General features: G+C 43.4%; 1 protein-coding gene across 2 annotated transcripts in view; it reads left to right on the forward strand.

The window, feature by feature from the left end:
• Positions 1-18,989, forward strand: part of LOC137591477 (interleukin-1 receptor accessory protein-like 1) — a 205,861-nt gene extending 186,872 nt beyond the window's left edge. The window contains exons 8-12 of one of the 2 annotated variants that reach the window (XM_068309503.1): positions 2,496-2,641; positions 5,907-6,053; positions 12,824-12,994; positions 15,305-15,349; positions 17,688-18,989. In XM_068309503.1, coding sequence (XP_068165604.1) covers positions 2,496-2,641; positions 5,907-6,053; positions 12,824-12,994; positions 15,305-15,349; positions 17,688-18,415 — 1,237 coding nt within the window. In that variant the 3' untranslated portion in view covers positions 18,416-18,989. The remainder of the gene's footprint in view (positions 1-2,495; positions 2,642-5,906; positions 6,054-12,823; positions 12,995-15,304; positions 15,350-17,687) is intronic. The other variant, XM_068309504.1, reaches the window with a different exon arrangement.
• Positions 18,990-20,038: the final 1,049 nt, after the last annotated feature.

A 20,038-nucleotide genomic window follows, 5' to 3' on the forward strand; every position in this document is an offset into this window, starting at 1 on the left:
TATGCCGCGATTGTCAAAGTGCCCTTCCAGTGCAGTCAGTGTGATTAGAGTCTTTTTGCATGTGTTGTTGTAGAGGAAGCATACATTTCAGGAAAAATGGCTGACTTCAATCTAACAAAGACATCAAAAGGGTTTTTCTTTCCTCTCACTAACCCTTGTGGCAAAACGTTATGTGATAGGTTGGCGCTGTACTGCATCATGACAGTCGCACTATTATCCCCATACCAACATGTCACAACCAATAGACATCAAAAGCCTCAGCGAATCAACAAAGGAGCGTTCTCCATTTGGGGAAATCTGTCATGACTCATATGGTCCTGGCTTCTTGTCAGTCACCGACTACAACACAAGCAAACCGATTTGTTGTATACGGTTTGAAGAAACATTATTCAACCTTCATTGTATGTTAGGATTATTGAAAAAATATCCTATGAATCAGCTTTTTGAACAAAGCAAGTCAAGCAAGAATACTTTAAATAGTTCAATGCAACACGTTTGAAGTCTTTTCTCCAAGTTCAGCCCAAATAGTACTTTTATAAGGGCTCATGTTTACATATCTGGTGTTAAAACATCAAGAAAACCTTTGTATACTTTAGTAATGGAGTCCTACAGTCAGTCAGTCATTGTCAGATTACCACCGCAACGGGTCACGGGGAGCTGGAGCCTATCTCGGTTGCATAGGGCATGAGGCGGGGGACACTCCGGGCACGACGCCAGTGCACCGTGGAGCCACACACAAAGACAGACAACCATGCACACACACACTCATTCCTACGGGCAATTTGGAATGGTCAATCAACCTGAAGCGCATGCTTTTGGAGGTGGGAGGAATTCGGAGAGCCCGGAGAGAACCCACGCAGACACGGGGAGAACATGCGAACTCCGCACAGAGCGGGACTCGAACCCGGGTCCACCTTGTTGTAGAGGGTCAGATGGCTTCTATCAAGTATTAGAAACTCCTTGAAAGAATGTCTTTTTGGAGAAAGGTAAAACCAGAGGGAATTTTGGACATTCCAAACGGATGGTGATCCCAAGAAGACCTCAGCATCCACCAAGGCTTGGGTCCATTATAAATCCTGGATATGATAGTCGTTTGACTTAAATATAGTAGAAAATCTCCAGTAGGACTTGATGAAGCCAGTAAACCAATGCATATTGCAGAACTTGAAGACTTTGTCTGTTAGGAAAGGGTGAGATTCCTCATGAATGCTATTCAGGGCTGGTGTCTGGATATTCATCAGGTTTGCAACAGTTAATGACAGCTAAAGGGAAATCTACAATTAACCGGATAAGGCCGGTCGTGAAGGTTTGGATCATATAGAGACTACAGTAGAAAGTGAAAATTGTGTTCTATTGTCTTATAATATCGTACATTGAACTAATTGAACTGTTCTAGCATGATTGGTTACTACAGTATAGTTTACCAACCAACCTATTCACAATGGTTTTGCTTCCAACTGTGTCTTTTCAGACCAATGAACTACAAGGTAAATGCTGTCCCAGAACACATATGTTGGTTTAACTAGTCTGATATCATTTTACACTTATTTGTGATTGAAGACAGGTGTAAAGACATAAAGTGTAGAGTAGTTTTCGCCGAAAATACTTTCTCAAAATTGCTCTCCGCCGAGATTGAAGCCTATTATTCCAAGGTCATTATTTATGGATTTTGTGCTGCATACTGTAGACACAACTCAAATTTCCTTGGGGTAAACGTTTTTGTCAGGGAAAATAAAATCCATTTTTTTATTAGAGTACTTACGACTGTTGGACTGCTGCAGTGAGGCTGAACATCTTCATATTTTCTTTTTGTATTTTTTTGCTACAGATTCTGAAAATTTGATCTGACAATCTATAGTTACATTTCGTTCCAAATATTCTTATGTCTTTATTTTCTGTGATTTTGGAACACCAAGAAAACATTTTCTTCATGTGTTTCCTGAAACGAATGAAGGGGGAATGAAAGAGCTGCCATTATTCTTGACTCTTTCAAACTCTCAGCTAAAACGTGAAAAGCTGAACAAGCTGACAATTCCCACTGTTGATTGTCTTAGAAGAGCTTCATATTGAAAAAGACACGCCTATTCATCATTTCCTGAGCAAATTATGGAGCAAGTCAAGTTTCGAGCATTCTTTTTGTCACTGGAGAAGCTTTTTTCGTTTACTGACAATAAACAATGAACAATAGCCTTTGGTTTGGGCAGATTTGAATCATGAGGTATCGACTGAAGTGGCGACAATCTCTGCTTTTCAAACTGCATGATGTTTGCAGTGACAAGCCCAGATATGTCAACTTAATCCAAAGTTAACTTTAAAAAGCTTAATGTTAAAGTAATTCCAATTAAAAGTAATGCATGTCTTGATCAATATGTGACTTATTAACACATTTTTAGCCAGGCTACCCTTCTCTTCTTCAAGCAGAACCAGTCACACTGCCAGTGCTCATGTTTCATTTGCTTCACCTGCTGTTTTCTTCGCTCTGTCACCCACCGCAGGACAATCCGAGAGCACCTCGGGGAGCAGGAAGTTTCCATCTCTCTGACCATCGATTCCCTGGAGGAGAATGACCTGGGAAACTACTCGTGCTACGTGGAGAATGGCAACGGGCGACGACAGGCTAACATCCAGCTCACCAAGAAAGGTGAGGCCAGCATGTTGTTTAAAGTATATGCAGTAGCTTTGATAACTACTGATGGATATAAAAGCCTTGATATTTAATAACATCGTGTTACAGCTTTGGAGGAGAAAGCAATGTTTAATACCACAGGCCTGACAATGAAGCGAATCTCCTGCAGCAGTTTATGGAGTACAAAGAAGAACAACTAGAGGGATTGTGGGAATTGACCAGTTGGATCTCACCTCAGGGAGAGAAAAGACGGGACAGTATTGCAGTGTAGGAAACTGATTCATCCACCCTAGCCTAAGGTAGCGTTAGCTTCCACAGAAAGCACTTTCAGAGCGATGTTTTGAAGCAGACAAGCTTGTCCGACCTTCTTCTTCACGTCTACGCATATATATTCTCTAGTCTCGTACCCTAACCTCCACCATCACAAGCAAACGCCTCGCCCTACACCGTGCCTTAAACGAAACCCTACTCGAACCTTAATCTGAAGCTAACCAAAATGTACAAAACTTTCAAAAACATTCCTCATTCTGTTGGCAGAAAACTAAATGTTGTCCTCAGCATATAATGAATATGAGTAAACACACAAAACCTGCTTCGATTGCCAAACCTCTCACTGACATTTTCTGATCATTCACCGCTGACTACTCTTGGCTTTCTCCCTCCCCCGTGTCTTTTTATTTGAAGCAAACAGTTTTGAGTTCTGGCTCTGATTATGACTTGTTTGAAAGTCGATTCTGTGATGATTTGAAACAAGACGCATGCTTTCCAGTGGTTATATAAGTCAGATTTTATTTTTTTAGAAAGGCTAGGGGGGGTCTCTGCATCCTTAAAGTTGTCAGTGCTGAATACATTTACATAGTAAGATACTCTTCCTCTCTTTTAAGCTCAGAGCTTTGGATCCAGCTTTTGATGGCAGCCCAGTTCCCCTCCATTTGCTATATTAAAGGGGTTTATGCCACACAGTCAAACCCAAAAAAGATTAGTTTGGTCCATGCAGGATTGTGCGTCAATCAGAAATCAAGAGGTTTCTGTTTTGCTTATATTCTGCCTCCACCTTGTGATGCAGCACAAGGCCAGTCCGTGTTTACACTGCCTTTCAACACGCGTCAAAGTCTTCCTCGCCTGTGAAGATGGCACACAACGCGAATCTGTATCCGTTCGTCTCAGCGCGGCATCAGTCAGAATATGCCTTCGCTTGTCATTAAAGTTAGCATGACGATGTGTCCTTATTTCTTCTTCTTGTACAACTTCTGGAATTCACCGAGTCTTCTTGATCAGTGCGTTTTCAGCAGCAACATATCCACACAAATCCTCTCGCAACAGCAGCAGGAAATATTATCTAGTCGATGCAGTGTATGATAAGACTCTTGTGAACATAGGGAAGCAGCGAGCAAAGTCAGCTCTCCCCAGTCTTTATTTTACTATCCAACCCCTACTCTGCCTTTTCCATTTCGCTCTTTTTATCTGCCTCCCTAGACAACAGATAGAGAGATGAGGAAATGGAGGGAGAAAAGGGAGTGATGAATCGCCTGATGCCTTGTAGCTCCATCAAATCCGGCCTTCTAGTTGTCAGGAGCTAATTTGTCTTAATCTGTCCCACTGCAGCGCTGCTACAATATGGATGCCAGGCAGAGAAGAATTGGCCTCCTTCACTGTAATCTTGCTGCTTGAGGAGCAGCTGGCTAGTTATACTGTCCAGATATCTGTTCGCTCGGGCGGGAGGGCAGTGAAGAGACAAGGAGGAAGAGTAACTTGGATCCAACTTGTAGCAGCAAGCGCTTGTTAGCTGCAACACCCCTCCCAAAAAAAAAAAAAAAAATGCTAACTAATTCTGAGGGAAAGCCAGACAAGAGGAGGTCAGATGTTCAATGAAATCTGTGCTCATTGTGCCCTGAGGTTGTTTCATTCTTTCGCTTGCGTACGTGCGCGACTGTCCGTCCATAGGTTTGGCTGAAGGTCGTTGCCTAGACAGGCGTGATGAAGCAGCGCTGGCTACGCTCGTTAGCTCTATAGAACATCATCTTTCATCATGGGAGCTGTCAGCCTGATGGCCGCTGCAGTGTAATGGACATCGCGCGCACCACAGAGGTTAAATGTGCATCATTGATGGATGGCGGTGCGTGCGAGTCCTCTTCGTCCATATTTATGTGTGTGTGCGGCATTGCAGAGATTCCAGCCCTTTTTACTGTTGCCCATTAGTCAGCCAATGAAGGCTGACCAGCCAGATTTTGCGAGGCGTAGCCAGGAGGAAATGTTGAACTGCGAAAGATGGACAGAACAGACTGGACAAAAAGAAAGAAAAAAAAAACCTTGAGGAACAGACGCAATCATGAAAAGATAAAGCAAACGACTTAGTTTTCAAGGCAAGTTACTTGACCATGGAGCTTAATAGTTGAGTCCATTGTCCTGCAGTGTGAAATATCACCTTTCATCCTCCTCAATAACACTGCTAATCTGCTTTCTTCTGGATAGATCTGTCTCATGTACCTAAGCCATCACAAGTACCACGATTTAGAATAATTTGTCGTCTCTTACCAAAAAAATCAACATTGAAGTTGTGCAGCTCCTCGAAATTCGCTCCCGCTGTCTTGTTTCCTTTTTGTGAGTTCACGTCAGGCTGCGGCGATGACGGATGGCGTTGGAGAGGGAGGCCACGTCGATCTGACAGTTTAACTAACAGCCCGGGAGGCTTACCTCGCCTTGTGCATTCGTCGGCGGCATAAGCGTAACAGCGACCGTTTGATCTGTCACACGCTATCGTCATCGACTCGAAGTTTTGTTTGACATTCGGACGCATTTCAGCCACGAGAACATGTACATTAAGATGTGGGGAGAAGAGAAACATGTATTCATATACTGCAAGAACACAAGCTTGTTCAGTCAAATAATGAGGTTCCGCAAATCAATTCATAGCGCAGAATAATTCAACAGCTAGTGGAACTTTTCTCATCCATCACGACAGCGTTATTTCACAGGCATCGATGCTGTATTTAGCTCACGGCGTGATCTGGTGTTTCCTGTTGGATGGAGAGCAATGTCGTGATTTGTAATTGTTTTTTAGAAGGTAATAAGAGAACAAATGTACATTTATACTCGTCTAACAGCTCCAGATAATACCGGAAACACTCACTGCAGTGATAAATGTGACCGTGACAAGGGTCATCTGTTGAACCAAATGTTAAAATCACAGACATTTTTTCATACTGAAGGTTTTATGTGTTTGGCAACTTACCTGGTACCACTTTAGCTCTTCCTTCCTTTTCTCTCCCTGCCACATTAGCGGAGCTGATGTACACCGTGGAGCTGGCAGGAGGTCTGGGAGCCATCCTGCTGCTCCTCATCTGCTTGGTGACCCTATACAAGTGTTATAGGATCGAACTCATGCTCTTCTACAGGAACCACTTTGGCAGCGAGGATATAGACGGAGGTAAGATGTGACAAGTCGCTGCTTATTTTACACCTTTGTGTATTCATCTTCAATAATCTGTGATGGCTGTGTTTTCTGTACAGCGATTGATTTCTAAAGCGTCTTTCACGGCTGGGAAAACGTCCTTTATTATTTCCTCAGTGGGAATCAAACCTCAAACCTGAGGAGAATCAATGCCGCTCTGAAAACATATTTATTTTTACTCAGAAAACACCTGCGCCATTTTTCATATCTTAAAGCTGCATGTGGCACTATTTTTATGCAAATATGCACCTGTTATATCAGTGGGAAAGACGCAGAAAGGAGCCTCCCATCATTTAAATTAAAAAAAATACACCAAATATTCTCTAAACCGTCTCTTAAATGGTGGAAAATGACTCACCGATCTTTGATGTGTACCCTGTTTTTTGGGGGGGTTTTTTTGGGGGGGGGGGTTTGTCGTACTCGCATCCTTGTAAAAACTAATCACACGACGGCCTTGTGAAAGTGCTCATGCTAAGTGCTGCTTCCTGACATCAGAATGGATGACTTTAGGGTAATGATGTTCAGCTCCTTCAAACAGATTCAGAGCCACCAACAGGTAACGTTGCCAAATTTAACTCTGAAAGGAAACGCAGCAGCAGCCTCTGGTGACGGGCTTTTTATTCCAGCGTACGAGTTTCTGCTCTGTTCTCATACAGTGGACAACCAACTGAAACACAGGCATGTCATATCTGCTACATGGCAGACATTGCTGAATAGCACTTGTCTCTGATTGCCCTGAAAACTCACATTTCAGTGCTGATTGGGAACTGGAATCACCTCGGTAGCAGAATTTAAGTGCGTTGGTTTTATTTCATCCAGCCGGTCTATTCCCAGTGCAACTGTTGAGTGGTTTCAACCATACTTGGGGACATCCATTGCAGTGAAGCTGTTTTCCAATAACAGCCTCAAACGACCAACAAATGTGAGCACGAGTCAGAAATGGTAATGTCCACAAGGGTCAATATGAGGCGTTCGCTTATTGTATATGTTAAAGAATGCTTTGTCGCTGTGTTAGCTCCTGAGTAAGCTAATAATTACTGTACCTTATTTGTACATCTGCTAGAGGAAGAAGAGTCCTTCATAAATCATACATGAATGATGGTTTAGAAGATGGTTTAATAGCAGGAGATCAAGTGTTTCATCTCTGGAATGCTGAATGATGAGCTATTTAGGCTGGAGAACATTTCTGGAATTTCAAAATAACATTTTGATTTTCTCTCCGAAATAAAGATGAAGACAGAGGAACTAGCCTAAATCTTTTCTTTTCTTTTTTTTTTTTTAAATAGAATGAATGAAAACTGAAAATTACTTCCGCAATGCGCTGGCAACATCTCCCGCGTAATGCTGCTGGGATAGTCTCCAGCAAACCCCAGCGACGCCACAAAAACAGAAGAAGCAGTATGGAAAATGAATGAATGAAAATGACTCTGTGGTTTTTCATCAGGTCCAGATTCTTCTTGTGCAACCTCAAATCTCACATTTAAACACATTTAAACTAAAGTATGTCCGGATAGACATTATCCTTGGTCTTGTCTAGCACCTCATTCAAGGTTGGGGTGTGTGCTAATGCTTTTAGCTTAAAGGCTACACCAAACATTAAAAGGACAGAATGCCTTTCAAAATCAATCTTGGTTTTCTAAACACTTATATTACTGCGTCTGAACTTTATGAAGTCATTTTATGTAATTTGTTGTTTGGGGGGGTTTTTTGTATTAAAGCATAAAAAAGTGCTCATTTTCTTTAGTTGTTGAGGATAATGCTGTAATGTTTGTTCTTCCTGGGAAGCTCCTAAACATTCAGTGGTCTAAGAAATGCCATCTAAATTAGATCATTTCGATGTTTGCTCCCTTAATATGAAAAATCTACAAGAAAAGATTAGAAATTGAACTCGACTTGGAGGATGATACTGTTTATTCTGCTGCTTTTCTGTAAAGCAAATCAAAACACAGCCACCGTGCCAGACAGAAGCATTAACTCTGAGGCCCCATCAGCAATCGTTAAAGAGGAAAAAAAAACAAAAAAAAACTGATTGGGCCCGTGGATGAGTCTTGCTTTGAGAATGCATCAAACTGAGACAAGGAGCAAGTTTTAATTTGATTCCCCTGTAATTAGTCTCTCAAGTACCAGCGCAGCAGTGAATTCTGGGGGAATGAGATTAGTAGAGAGAGGCTGAGGGACTGTAAGTAGTGGAAAGAGAGACAGCAAGAGAGTTATGAGCGGTGAAAAAGTGTTCTGTACCCTGCTCCTCCCGCGTACACTCCCAGCTCTGTTTAACTGTGATGGCTGTGACATCAGACGTTTCAGTGGAGCCATTACCTCTGGCTTTCAGCCCCGGAAACCAAAGCTTTGCAACAAAAAAATAGCCGAGGGGCGGTTGTGCTGAAAAAGGGGAAAGAAAAAAATATTGGGCCTTGAACTTAATCCCAAACAGCAATTGTCTCCTTTAATTGTGCCACCCAAGTGAGTGCTTGAAGAGAGAAACAGATTTTCAATTTGCTCCTCGGTATAAGGGGATCAGGTTCAATAAGACACAGCACGCTGCCTCCGGAGCTCTCGGGAGACCCAGATACTTTCCCCCACGCCGCGGTCGATTAGATCACTTCACTGCCATGACGTCGCACAAGGTCGCACCTGCAGCAAAGTCATCTCTGGCTTCCAATGTCAGCGCACTGCGGGTGAATGGGGGCCAAGATAAGGCTTTAAATAAAATGGGACGTTAAACGGAGACAAAGCAGTCACTGGGCCTCGAGAGGAAGGGGTTAACTGAGATCCCTTCGCCATGGCGACGGCTGCAGTGATGGGGAAGATATAGGCGCACATACACATTTTACTCCAACAAAGCCTTCAGATGTGCAGGTTTTTCTTTTTTTTTTCTTTTCTTTTTTCCACACACATCTCCGATGCTCATGTTTCATCGCGGACACTTGAGGAACTAATTGAATGTCTGCCTCCCTTTTTTTCTGCCACATGTAAAATTTTAAGCCTGGGGTAACAATAGGAGGGACTGTCAGCTATTTGTCACCGGGGCTATTTAGTTAAAGACCACTCCATCATCACTTTGTGGGGGTGTCGGTGGAATCAATAATAGGCTTCATGATGACAACGGCAGAGCGAGCCTGTCGGAGGGGGAGGCGGGAACTCGTCACGTCTCACAAACACCAATTTCAGCACAACCTAGAAATATGAGGCTCCGTGTAGTTTGGGAGTATCGATCGTTTACCCGCCGCTCCTAACACTTCCTGTTTGTTTTGTATTTTCAAGATGCAAAGTTGTGTTTTTACAAAGCGACGTTCTCATGAGGAAGAAGTTTAAAGTAGATGAAGTGTGGAGGAACATTGATCATTTCAGTGCTGGGATGAGTTGATCAATTCATTGATATTTAACTAGTGTGGTTATTTTCTCAAGCATAAAAATCAGTCAAAATAAAATGTAATAGAAAAAGGAGTCACCTTGATGAGCGTTCACAGTAGAGCTAATAAAAACCTTAATGTCCTGATTATAGAAGACAATCTGTTACCTCAAACGCCTCATTTGATGAAGGGTACAGACCAAGACTCCCCGAAACATGACCTCATTTCCTTTCTGACAGGCTTTTAACCAAAACTAAAAATTAATAATACAAATGTGTCACGCGCAGACAAATAGATGTAAGTTTTAAAAATTCAGATTCAGTTCGCTATCTCCAAAAGTGCCCGATCCAAATCATGAAGGAAATTGATAATGATTCCAGTGTGACTCCAGATCTAGGGTATGTTTTGATGGACATTATGAGGACAAACCTTTCGCGTTTATGTGCTATAACGCAACAGAGCAGTGGTCTGCAACCCCCGGATTGTGGCCCGGTATGGGTCCATGGGTCAGTTGATACCGGGTCGCACAGAAGAATACGGAACTTATGTTATTTCTGTTTTATTTATTATCTGATTGTGAACAATCTTTTGTTTTAAAATGACTGGATTCTCTCCTCCACATCTGTCTATGAGTCACTCTTGATGTTTGTCAAGATGCTTGCCTCGGTCACATGACTGCCTTCTTAAAAGAGCCGCTCCAGCAGATTACATTACGTACAAAAAAACAAACGTCTTTGGAAGGTTTCAGTAAGGAGACGGAAGAAAAATTTAAGTTTTTATGCTGGTGGCATCATTTTATTTGGTTTTATTTTCCACAACACCTTAAAGGCCGGTCCGTGAAAGCATTGCCTGACGTTAAATCGGTCCGTGGCACAAAAAAAGTTAAGGGGAACTGGGCTTGCCTTGATGGAGCTTTGCTCTCTATTTGATTCTGTTTCAGGGTGGTGTTTATTTTCAATTTCCACAGCTGCAGAGACGCTTCTCATATTTAATGTGCCCCATTTATTTCCATGAGAGGAGACTCAGCTATTGTTTTAGCCGTGATGAACACGGAGCGCAGAAAATTAGCCACATCTCTAAAGCAGCCCACATTTTATAAAATGGAGCACGGCTATATTTTTGTGGCTAAATTAAATTATAGAAAACAAATGATGTTTAAAAATCGTACTCAGCTACTCATTAGCAGTCCACCTTGTGTGCTTATGTGACTTCAGAGTTAAGTATGTGTGTTACCTCCAATCTACTCTCCATTAAATGTAATGGAACCTGGAGATATCCCCGAGATTTACGCCTCCAACTCTCTTGGCGCTCTCCACCGCGAGTTCAAGAGTTCGTCATCTAACTCTCTCTATGCACATGCGTACCAACCCCCCCCTATCATCCTCCCCCCTTCTCTTGTTCAAGCATCTATCTTTGTGGGAGGGAAGAGTGCTGCTCTGGAGGTGCATTGCGCCCTCAGATACACCTCGCCGCTCTCCGGTAAGGAGTGACTCCTCAAGATGCGAGAGGGAGGTCATACCGCCTTTGAGATTCACCCTCTGCCTCACCCTCTTCCTCCCCCTTCTCTCTCTTCTCTCTGACTACAGTGGAGTGCATCAGCTCCACTGAAATAGTCCTTGATCTGCCTACACAGCTTTCAGATAAAAGCTAGCAGAGACAAACAGAGAGGGAGATTTATGTCACCGTGAAGTAGAATATAAGCCTCACAGTTAGTTATACTCGGTGATTATGAGGTTACATTTCAATTATTTTTACAGCTCCCTTGTGTTGTAAAATGAATTGCGAGTTATAAAAATGAGTTAGATTAATTACGTGGTGTCATGTAAGAGCTGCAAGCACTTGCCAAATATCAAGATTACCCATCAGGAAGAGAGTGAATCTTGTTGACAGACTCATAGCCTGGAGAGAGGCAGGAGTGTAAAATGAAGAGGACAATTAAAAAGAAATTTTAAAAATTTAAAACGGATGCTGGGCTGGGATTTGATCCCAAAATCCCTCCTGTTGAACCTTATCTTCTCCTTTACCTCCCTCAACTCAGCTGCCTCATCCTCGGCTCTCGTCTTGTCCAGAGTCTCGACTGGTGAAATGTCACCTCCAGACTCGAACACGGGTGGAGGTGGCCTCCCGAAAGCAGAAGAGATCCGAGTCAAAATCAAGACAGGAAGATTGAACCCCTGAAAACCCTCTTATGATTTTATCTCAGTGGCCCAGCACCCTCTGTAAGAAACATTAGACTCTTTGGACATTTCTGTGTCTTTAACTTTGTCTGGCCGGTTTGGGAAAGGTCCACAAAGCCATAAAGTGGTGAGTTTGGTACAGAACAAGCCCTGACTACAACCCCATCAAACCCCTTTGGGAGATTGGGAGCCAGGCCTTCTTACCCAACATCAGTGCCTGACCTCTCAACGGCTCTTCCGGTTGATTGGTCAAAAAACTCCCACAGGAACTTCAAAATGTTCTTGGGGTTTGTTATAGCTGCACAGCTAGACTGCTTAGGAATGTAGAATGTCAAAAAAAATGTTCCCTCAGGTGGAATTGTCCCAATACTTTTGTCTTTATAGTGTATATTCTCAGTCTGACGGAGGTCTTTGCTGCAGATCAGCCACTGCAGGTCCTGAAGCTTCTACTGCATCTTCTTCCTGTAATGATTAGGGGGCTCTGGGATACCTCACCCCCCATTTCCACCCCCATCCCCCACTGACTCATTGTGCGTTCCAGCTAGAGAGGAGATATTAAACACTTCCCTCGCTTCCCACTTTCCATCTCTCCGCTCAGCCCTTTCAAATCCGTCATCAATCAGAGCTTTCATGTGGGTGATGAAGCCATGCCATGCATGCGGCCGAACAGGCAGCGTTGGGCATTTAGCTCATGCTGGAGTCTAATTTGTTTTGCCTGCAGTGGGCAATGGTAGCTATCAAGGTAACATTATTTGTCAGTTGGGACGTAGCTGTAATGAAAAGCACTCAAATGGGCAGACGTGCCCAGAGGTCAGCGTAATGGAGGCGTTCTGTCTCCCAGTGAATGAATAGCTCTCTGTGCATCAGTATAGAAGTAGATCGTTAGCATCTGGGGTATAGCAGCTCTCGACTTTGATGAACAAAACAGAAACATTATCTTCAAATCATAAAACATATACCTACACATTTAATTGAAGCCGAGTGTTCGGGGGAGATTTTTAATGGCCATACATGAAGTGATGCAAGGAATCAAGGGAACAGACTTGCTTTATTCAGTTTGCAGAGACCCAGGCTTTATTTCCTCTCTCTCCACCTGCTCGATAGCTGGAGTTATAAAACTAAATGAAAGAGTTTGATGGACCTGAGGACCATTAGGATTACTAACACCCTCACCGGTGTCCATAACATGAGCTATGGTGTTACATTTCTGTGCCCGCAGATAACAAGGACTACGACGCTTACCTGTCCTACACCAAAGTGGACCCGGATCAGTGGAGCCAGGAGACACGAGAAGAGGAGCGCTTCGCCCTGGAGATCCTCCCTGACGTGCTGGAGAAGCATTATGGGTATAAACTCTTCATTCCAGACAGGGACTTGATCCCAACAGGAAGTAAGCTCTCTCTCTCACGGCGTTGTTGTCGAATGTGTTGTGGCTTGGTGTTGCTCGTGTTGTCAGTGCAGTGGTGCCATGCCTTGCTTTGTGGGCTTATGTCGTGCATTTTGTGTTGTGGCATATCCAAAGACTTGTGTGACGTTCACTGTTTTAATCCGATCATTATGACATGAGCTCTAACCACCGGCTGGACTGAAGTGGATGGGTTTGCTATCGGCTGGTGTTCAGGGAGTCATCATTTATCATTAGGCTTTCTTTCATTCCAGTAGCTCATTGAATACAACTGCTGATAAGTCTTCACACTTCGTTACCTGCTTGTTAGGACTATATTATAATGGGGCAAAGTTGAAATTATGACACAGTGAAAGAAGACATCACTTTACCACCAGGGAAAATGACTAAAGCAGTTCTGAACAGCCCAGTTTTAACGTTGCAGCCCTAAAAGTAAAGAGATGTACGCACACTGGAAAGCACTACCTTTTCCAGGTGCTTGCTTTAATTAAACTGTCTAAAGCCATAAAACTGCAGTCTGCATAAGTTATTTACGGTGTTGGGGATCCTGTAGTTGTTAGGAAGATCGTGGAGTAGCTTGAAGACCACCGCAAAAGAACCAACCGTTCGACAAATGAAGGTGGGAACACCTGAACTTTAGATATGTCATTTCCAAGTCAGACAAGGACACTTTGGGCAAACGTGTGTTCTGGTGAGATCCAGTCAGACCCTGGACTTCTCCAAACATACATCATAGATGATAACAGAGGTGTTCCCAAAGTCAGCTGGTGGCCATTTCTGAGGGTCATTAAACCAAACATTAACTCTGGATAAACGACCCTCGAGTTCAGGGGATTGGTACACGTTCACTGTGCATCCAATGAAAGATATATGTTTGACATTAAAGGTTAGGAACCGACGCTGAGCGAAGGTTCAGAGTCATTTTGGGTCTGAAGAGAACGGTAAAGCTCCAACATTTTGCTTTAAGTTGATGCTGTATTTGTCAGAGGCTGTGCAGGAAAGCTGTTTATTAATACTGATAGTTTAAAAGCATATAAAAATGTTTCACAAATAAAGTTAAGTCAAATTTAATCCACACGTGAATACTTACGAGTTTAGAGGTGATGCACAATAAAGTACGTTTAGAAGTCCTTCGCCGTTACGAGATATCCTGCAGGTCTCCATTTGATCATCAGACAAAATATGGAACCTTGTACTTAACCTAACTACAATAGCAGTATTGTAGATAAGCTATTCAGAAACGGGGGATAAATACCAGCGGAATTTAATCTCTGCACTCATTATACGGATAAACCATACGTTACAGCGGAAATTCTTGCTTTTATTAGTTAGTACTTAATGTTCTTCAGTAATTAAAGTGCACACCATGTAAAGCCGGTGGGTGGTGTAATAGCCTATATTACATATGCACCAGAATTGCGTGAAAGCCTATTTTTACAATCCATGTTCCCGATCCGGTACCTGTGCATGCTGCTGTGTAGTGACGCTGCACAATCAAAAGGCTTCTGCATGGACATTAATGCATGTTTTTGCCACCGTCTATTTCTAATGGAGCGCCTCCATATACCGTTTGCTTATCTATGATTAACCCATCACACAGATGAGTTTGATAATATCATTATGTGATTAGCCTCCATTTGAATCCCTGCATCTGCCTGTCACATACTGCCATGAATAATTGCGTTCCTCTTCAGTGGCACTGTGCCCAGGTTACAAACTGAATCCTCAGTGTGATTATGTGTTCCATGCGGGGGGGGGGGACTGTTCTAATATGGGAAAAATGGCATAAAAATCCAAGGATGGAGAGGAATGAAGTGCGTCTGTCACGATTCCAGCTCGCTGATTTAGCGTGTACGTACAAACATTTAGTTCCCATTGGTATATAGCGTCTCAACGCTTGATATAGTCGTCGATAAACGCAGTTTGGTCATCCGAGGTTTCGGCATATGTCAGAAATCCTCCCGAGCTGCTAACGCCGTATTATTTTCAACATCTCACCATGCTAATTTTTAAATATCTAACGTGCATTCAGTATTTTTTAAAATACAGCAGCAAACATACACCCAGGCTGCCAAAATAAAGCTCCTCCTTGTATGTTTTGATGCTATATATCCCATATTAAACTGGAATAAACTGGTCTACGCGATTATCGCCTCACAATCGCAAGTGGAACCCCATTTGGAGAAACACAGTTTATGCCAGAGCCATGTCCCCGCTATGACAGAACTGTTTTTTTTAATGCTTTATCTAAAACTCTTTTTTGACCCAACTTTGAATGTAAATATCTATGTTTAGGTTTCACCAATGATCATTTCCAGGATGACACAAGACTACTTAGAGGTACTTTTTTCCCCAGATTTTTAACCTAACTCGTGACAACACACTGATAATGTAGAAAGTACTTTTGGTGACGCTTTAGGGTTTACACGCTGTTATTAATGGCTTTATTATTGGTTAATAAAGGGGTCATTGATAAGACATCAACTCTTGGGTTGCCAGGTTTTCTGTTTTATGACTAGAAATTACACGACAAACCTCCACCTGCACCACCATCGATATCCCTACATCCTGAAAACTCAGGAAATAGTTCCCAATAGAATTGCTTCTTTTATCATCAATAGTTTCTGACTTATTAGCTTTAGCAATGTGTATCATATTACGGATTAAGGTGTGCATAACGGTGGGATATCATTCTTACATCCTGTTGTTATTCATTATTATATAAGGATTTATCCACCTTGACCCAAAATTTATCCTGAATCTGTCCTCAAATGTCTGCGATACCCTGCAGACGCCCTCACGTTCGTTTCGGTGGTGATAAATGTTTATTATCCATTTATAAAGCCATTATTCTTGCATAGTAAAGCATAAAATATTATTTGTTTGCTGTTTCCTTTGCACTGAGTGGATGAGTCAGTTTAGTTTTTGTGTTTTTTTTACTGTGCTTAATAAACGCACAACAATCAGGGCTCACTGCATCAGAACAATTCTTTCTGAGGATGAACGAGGTCGTGTTGAGGCTGAAGGCGGGAGATGATGCGGTTTGCAGTGACTCAGGAAACATACGCTCTTCCTCTGTGGTGTTGTTGTGTTGGAATCAAACTATTGTTAGTGACTGCATGGGGGTCGGAAGTCGCAAATCCCCAGCTGGTAAATTACTACCTCATTGTAAGTCGGAGGTAAAATACGGAGGGAAGGCTTTTATTGACGCACATAAATGTTGTTGTAGCTGCTCAGCGCTGAGAATTTCAAATTAATTGTTCCATAAGGCGCTGAATAACAAAGATATATAGTGTGATAGCTGTAGTTATTCTGCTTTGTTAATCAGACCTTCACAAACCACCTCCATATTTCTTTTTATCCAGACCTGGATCGTGTTTTTTGGGGGGGGGTTTTTGTATTTCCGACAGTCCAGTTTTCCTGTAAAATCGAGAGGAAATCCAGGGAGCGTGGTAACGGTGATTTTCTACCTCATTTAATTTAGTGTTGATTTTGCTTTTATGTCGACAGAATCAATGATTACACATGGAACACTTTGATTGTAAAGCTTGTGAAAGAGAATTTTAATCTATAAAGCGATAAAAGCGGTAGCAGAGCGCTCCCCGGGAAGGCAGATTTACTTTCAGTTAATCAATTCAAAACATAAAATTAAACTACAACTCATTAGCTAATTATATGGTATCCATTTATCCATTCCTAGTTTGATTTATTCAGATCAGATAGGAGAGAAAAAAATCGTTTTTGCCCGATTGGTTTGACCTGAACTGAACATGCAGGAAGAAAAAAAACGAAGAAGAAGAAGAAGAAGAAGAAGAACCCCCCCAGGGAGTTGAAAGTCCAGGGATGCATTGTGACGAATTACAACATGAGGACCAATTACCAAACATTGAAGAGACTGTCTTGTCATGTTGAAGTAAAACGCGAGTCCAGATCCAGGTTTCTCTCGTGGCGAAGCCTCGGGCAGACCGCGGCCTGATGAAGAGTTCATCTTCAGCGTTATGGAGGATGGAGGGGGTGGGGGGGGGGGTGTAGCATTTGTTTGCTGGAAGACAGGCGCAATGTTGTTCCCTCAAACACACCGAGAGTTCTTGACTTAAAGAGGGAGGGTGGGAAATAGAAACCTGTTTTTTTCTCTCACACACACAGGAGGGTCATAAGCTTTGATTGCGAAAGTGAAGCCCAATTAATCCCGTCTCGCTGCCGTTGAGGAGCCACTCTGTCTTTGTCTACGTCAAGAACGGCTAAAAGCTGGCATTAGCAGCAGACAACCACCCCCCTACCCCCACCCCCCTCCAACGCCCAGGACAGGCTTCAGGAAACACTTGATCACATTCATTGTTACACAAGCAGCAGAGGTGCTCATTAGGGATGTGAGCGCGACGCTGTGCTAACTATAAACCTGCTTTCAGGTGCTAACATCCAGGTATCTGAACTATTTTCGACAAGTCTTTCCTCTAAATGGGCACAAATATATGTTAAAGTACATTTATTTACCATTAAATCATTAATATTCTGCGATAAGGGTTATTGGCACAACTGGTGTGACATTTCACGGCCATCACCAGTTTGATCCGTGCGCTTTCATGTACGAATAAGTCAAACGGGATTCAAAGTAGACATAAGCGGCGCAGAAAGTGTGTATCGCTGTTCATCTCTGTGTCTGTATCTGTGTATTCAGCCTACATCGAGGACGTGGCGCGCTGCGTGGACCAGAGCAAGCGTCTCATCATCGTCATGACGCCCAGCTATGTGGTGCGGAGGGGGTGGAGCATCTTTGAGCTGGAGACCAGGCTGCGCAACATGCTGGTGACCGGCGAGATCAAGGTCATCCTGATCGAGTGCGCCGAGCTGCGCGGCATCATGAACTACCAGGAAGTGGAGGCCCTCAAACACACCATCAAGATGCTGACGGTCATCAAGTGGCGCGGGCCGTCCAGCAACAAGCTCAACTCCAAGTTCTGGAAGCAGCTGATCTACGAGATGCCCTTCAAGCGCATGGAGCCCCTGAGCATCTCCCACGAGCAGGTGCTGGACGTCAGCGAGCAGGGTCCCTTCAGCGAGCTGCAGACCGTCTCGGCCATCTCAATGGCGGCAGCCACCTCCACCGCCATGGCGACGGCACACCCGGACTTGCGCTCGACGTTCCACAACTCTTGCCACACCCAGATGAGGCAGAAACACTATTACCGTAGCTACGACTACGACCTGCCGCCCGGCGGCACGCTCCCGCCGCTCTCCACGCTAGGCAACCAGCACACCTACTGCAACATCCCCATGACGCTCATCAACGGTCAGCGGCCGCAGTCCAAGTCGCCGCGTCAGCAGAGCGTGGACGAGGCCCACGGCAACAACGCCATGCTGCCGCTGCTGCCCAGGGAGACCAGTATATCCAGCGTCATCTGGTGACAGAGATGGCGCCAGGCGCTACGGATCTAAACGGCATCCGTCACAGGCAGGACTCACCGCTGGCGCTCGGACCCTGAATGCACCGGAGCCAGATGGACCTGAATGGTACTAAGCTACTTGCTGCTGTTGAATTTGCACCAGGAAACACCAGGAAGAGGGCGGGGCTTCACAAACACTGAACACATTGGTGATGGTGGCAGATTTTTTTTGTCCTTTTTTTTTTTTTTTTTTGGTCCAATAAGAGCTTTTATTGAAACTGAACTAAAAAAGAAGAAAGAACTTTTATAAGCCTGTATAAACACTCGCGTAACATAGACCAACACCTATAATAAATAACCCAGAGAGGCAAGGAATACAGGGTCCTGTACATACGTTTTTTCTAATTCTTTGTAGCATCAGTGTTTGGGACTCGTTTCTTGTTTACGTTTTAACATCGGTCGGGACAATATTTTTGGTTTTCTTTTGTTTCAGTTTGTACAAAAGTGAAGCAATGGCCTGTGAGATGTTTTGGATAAAACCGTTGTTACCTTTATCTTCATTTGCTGGCTGTTGTAGTTAAAAGCTTTTGGATTTTTTCTGGGGTTTTTTTTTTATTTTTTGGGGGGGGGTCGGGGTTTAAATTCGCAGCCTTTGGGGAAATGAGAACGATCTAGTTTGGATTCTTTTTGCGGCGTTGAGAATCTGGACTGAACCAGAATATGCAAAATATAACGGAGTCCAGAGGAGCCGGGGAGGGGGGGGGGTGTAGGGGAAGAGATGAGGTTTCCAAATCGATCATATTCCAGTGCTTTCAGAAGAGTCTCGCCCGTGACGAGGAGGATGTGGTGGGGTGGGGGGTGAAGAACATGGTGCTAGGCTTCACATGTCTGTTTCTGTCACGATAACATTTACTTTAAAAAAAAAAAAAAAAGCAGCTTTGCTCTTTACCTTAACAGATGAATATATCACTGAAAATTAATTATGTGTATTATTTTATGACAAAAGAAAAAGTCTATTTTTGTAACTGAGGGATATTTGCTTCGAGAAGCTATACCTGCAAAAGTTTCTGATAGAAGGAATCGGGGGAAATATAATAAAAGTGTATTAAGTTGAACTGCACAGCTCATGAAAATCTATAGGCCGTTCACTAAATGTCTTATTAGCGCAAGAAGGGGTGGAAAAAAACATCTTCTTCTTTTTTTTTTCTTTTTTTTTAATTCATTAAGAGGAGTTTTGACATTTTGGGGGTTATTGATCGCAGCTCGGCGGGCGTTTGATGGCCGTTGCTTTTAGCCGTCACTGCATGATTCTCAGCTGATTTAACAAGTATGGAGCAACACCATCCGTGATGTCAGCGCAGACGGAGGAGACTCTCCGGCCATTCGGCGTCAATCCGAAGCATTTACTGTTCCTGTTTTCCTCTGTAGGACCAAAAAAGGCTGTCCAGGGCTAAACCATTCTCCCCCTGTGTTCATCTCCTCTCAAACGGCAGCTCTGTTATCCCTTTGACATCATCACAGGAAATGATTTGTCAGATGAGTTGCGCTACACAAATTAGGGCTTTAACATCTCGGTTACGACACTTCAAGTCCACCGTCACTGTTGGTATTGCTATGGCAACCACACGTAGGGAATATGACACCC

Source organism: Antennarius striatus, chromosome 24 (genome assembly GCF_040054535.1).
Source record: "Antennarius striatus isolate MH-2024 chromosome 24, ASM4005453v1, whole genome shotgun sequence".
In the NCBI taxonomy this organism is placed as follows: domain Eukaryota; kingdom Metazoa; phylum Chordata; class Actinopteri; order Lophiiformes; family Antennariidae; genus Antennarius; species Antennarius striatus.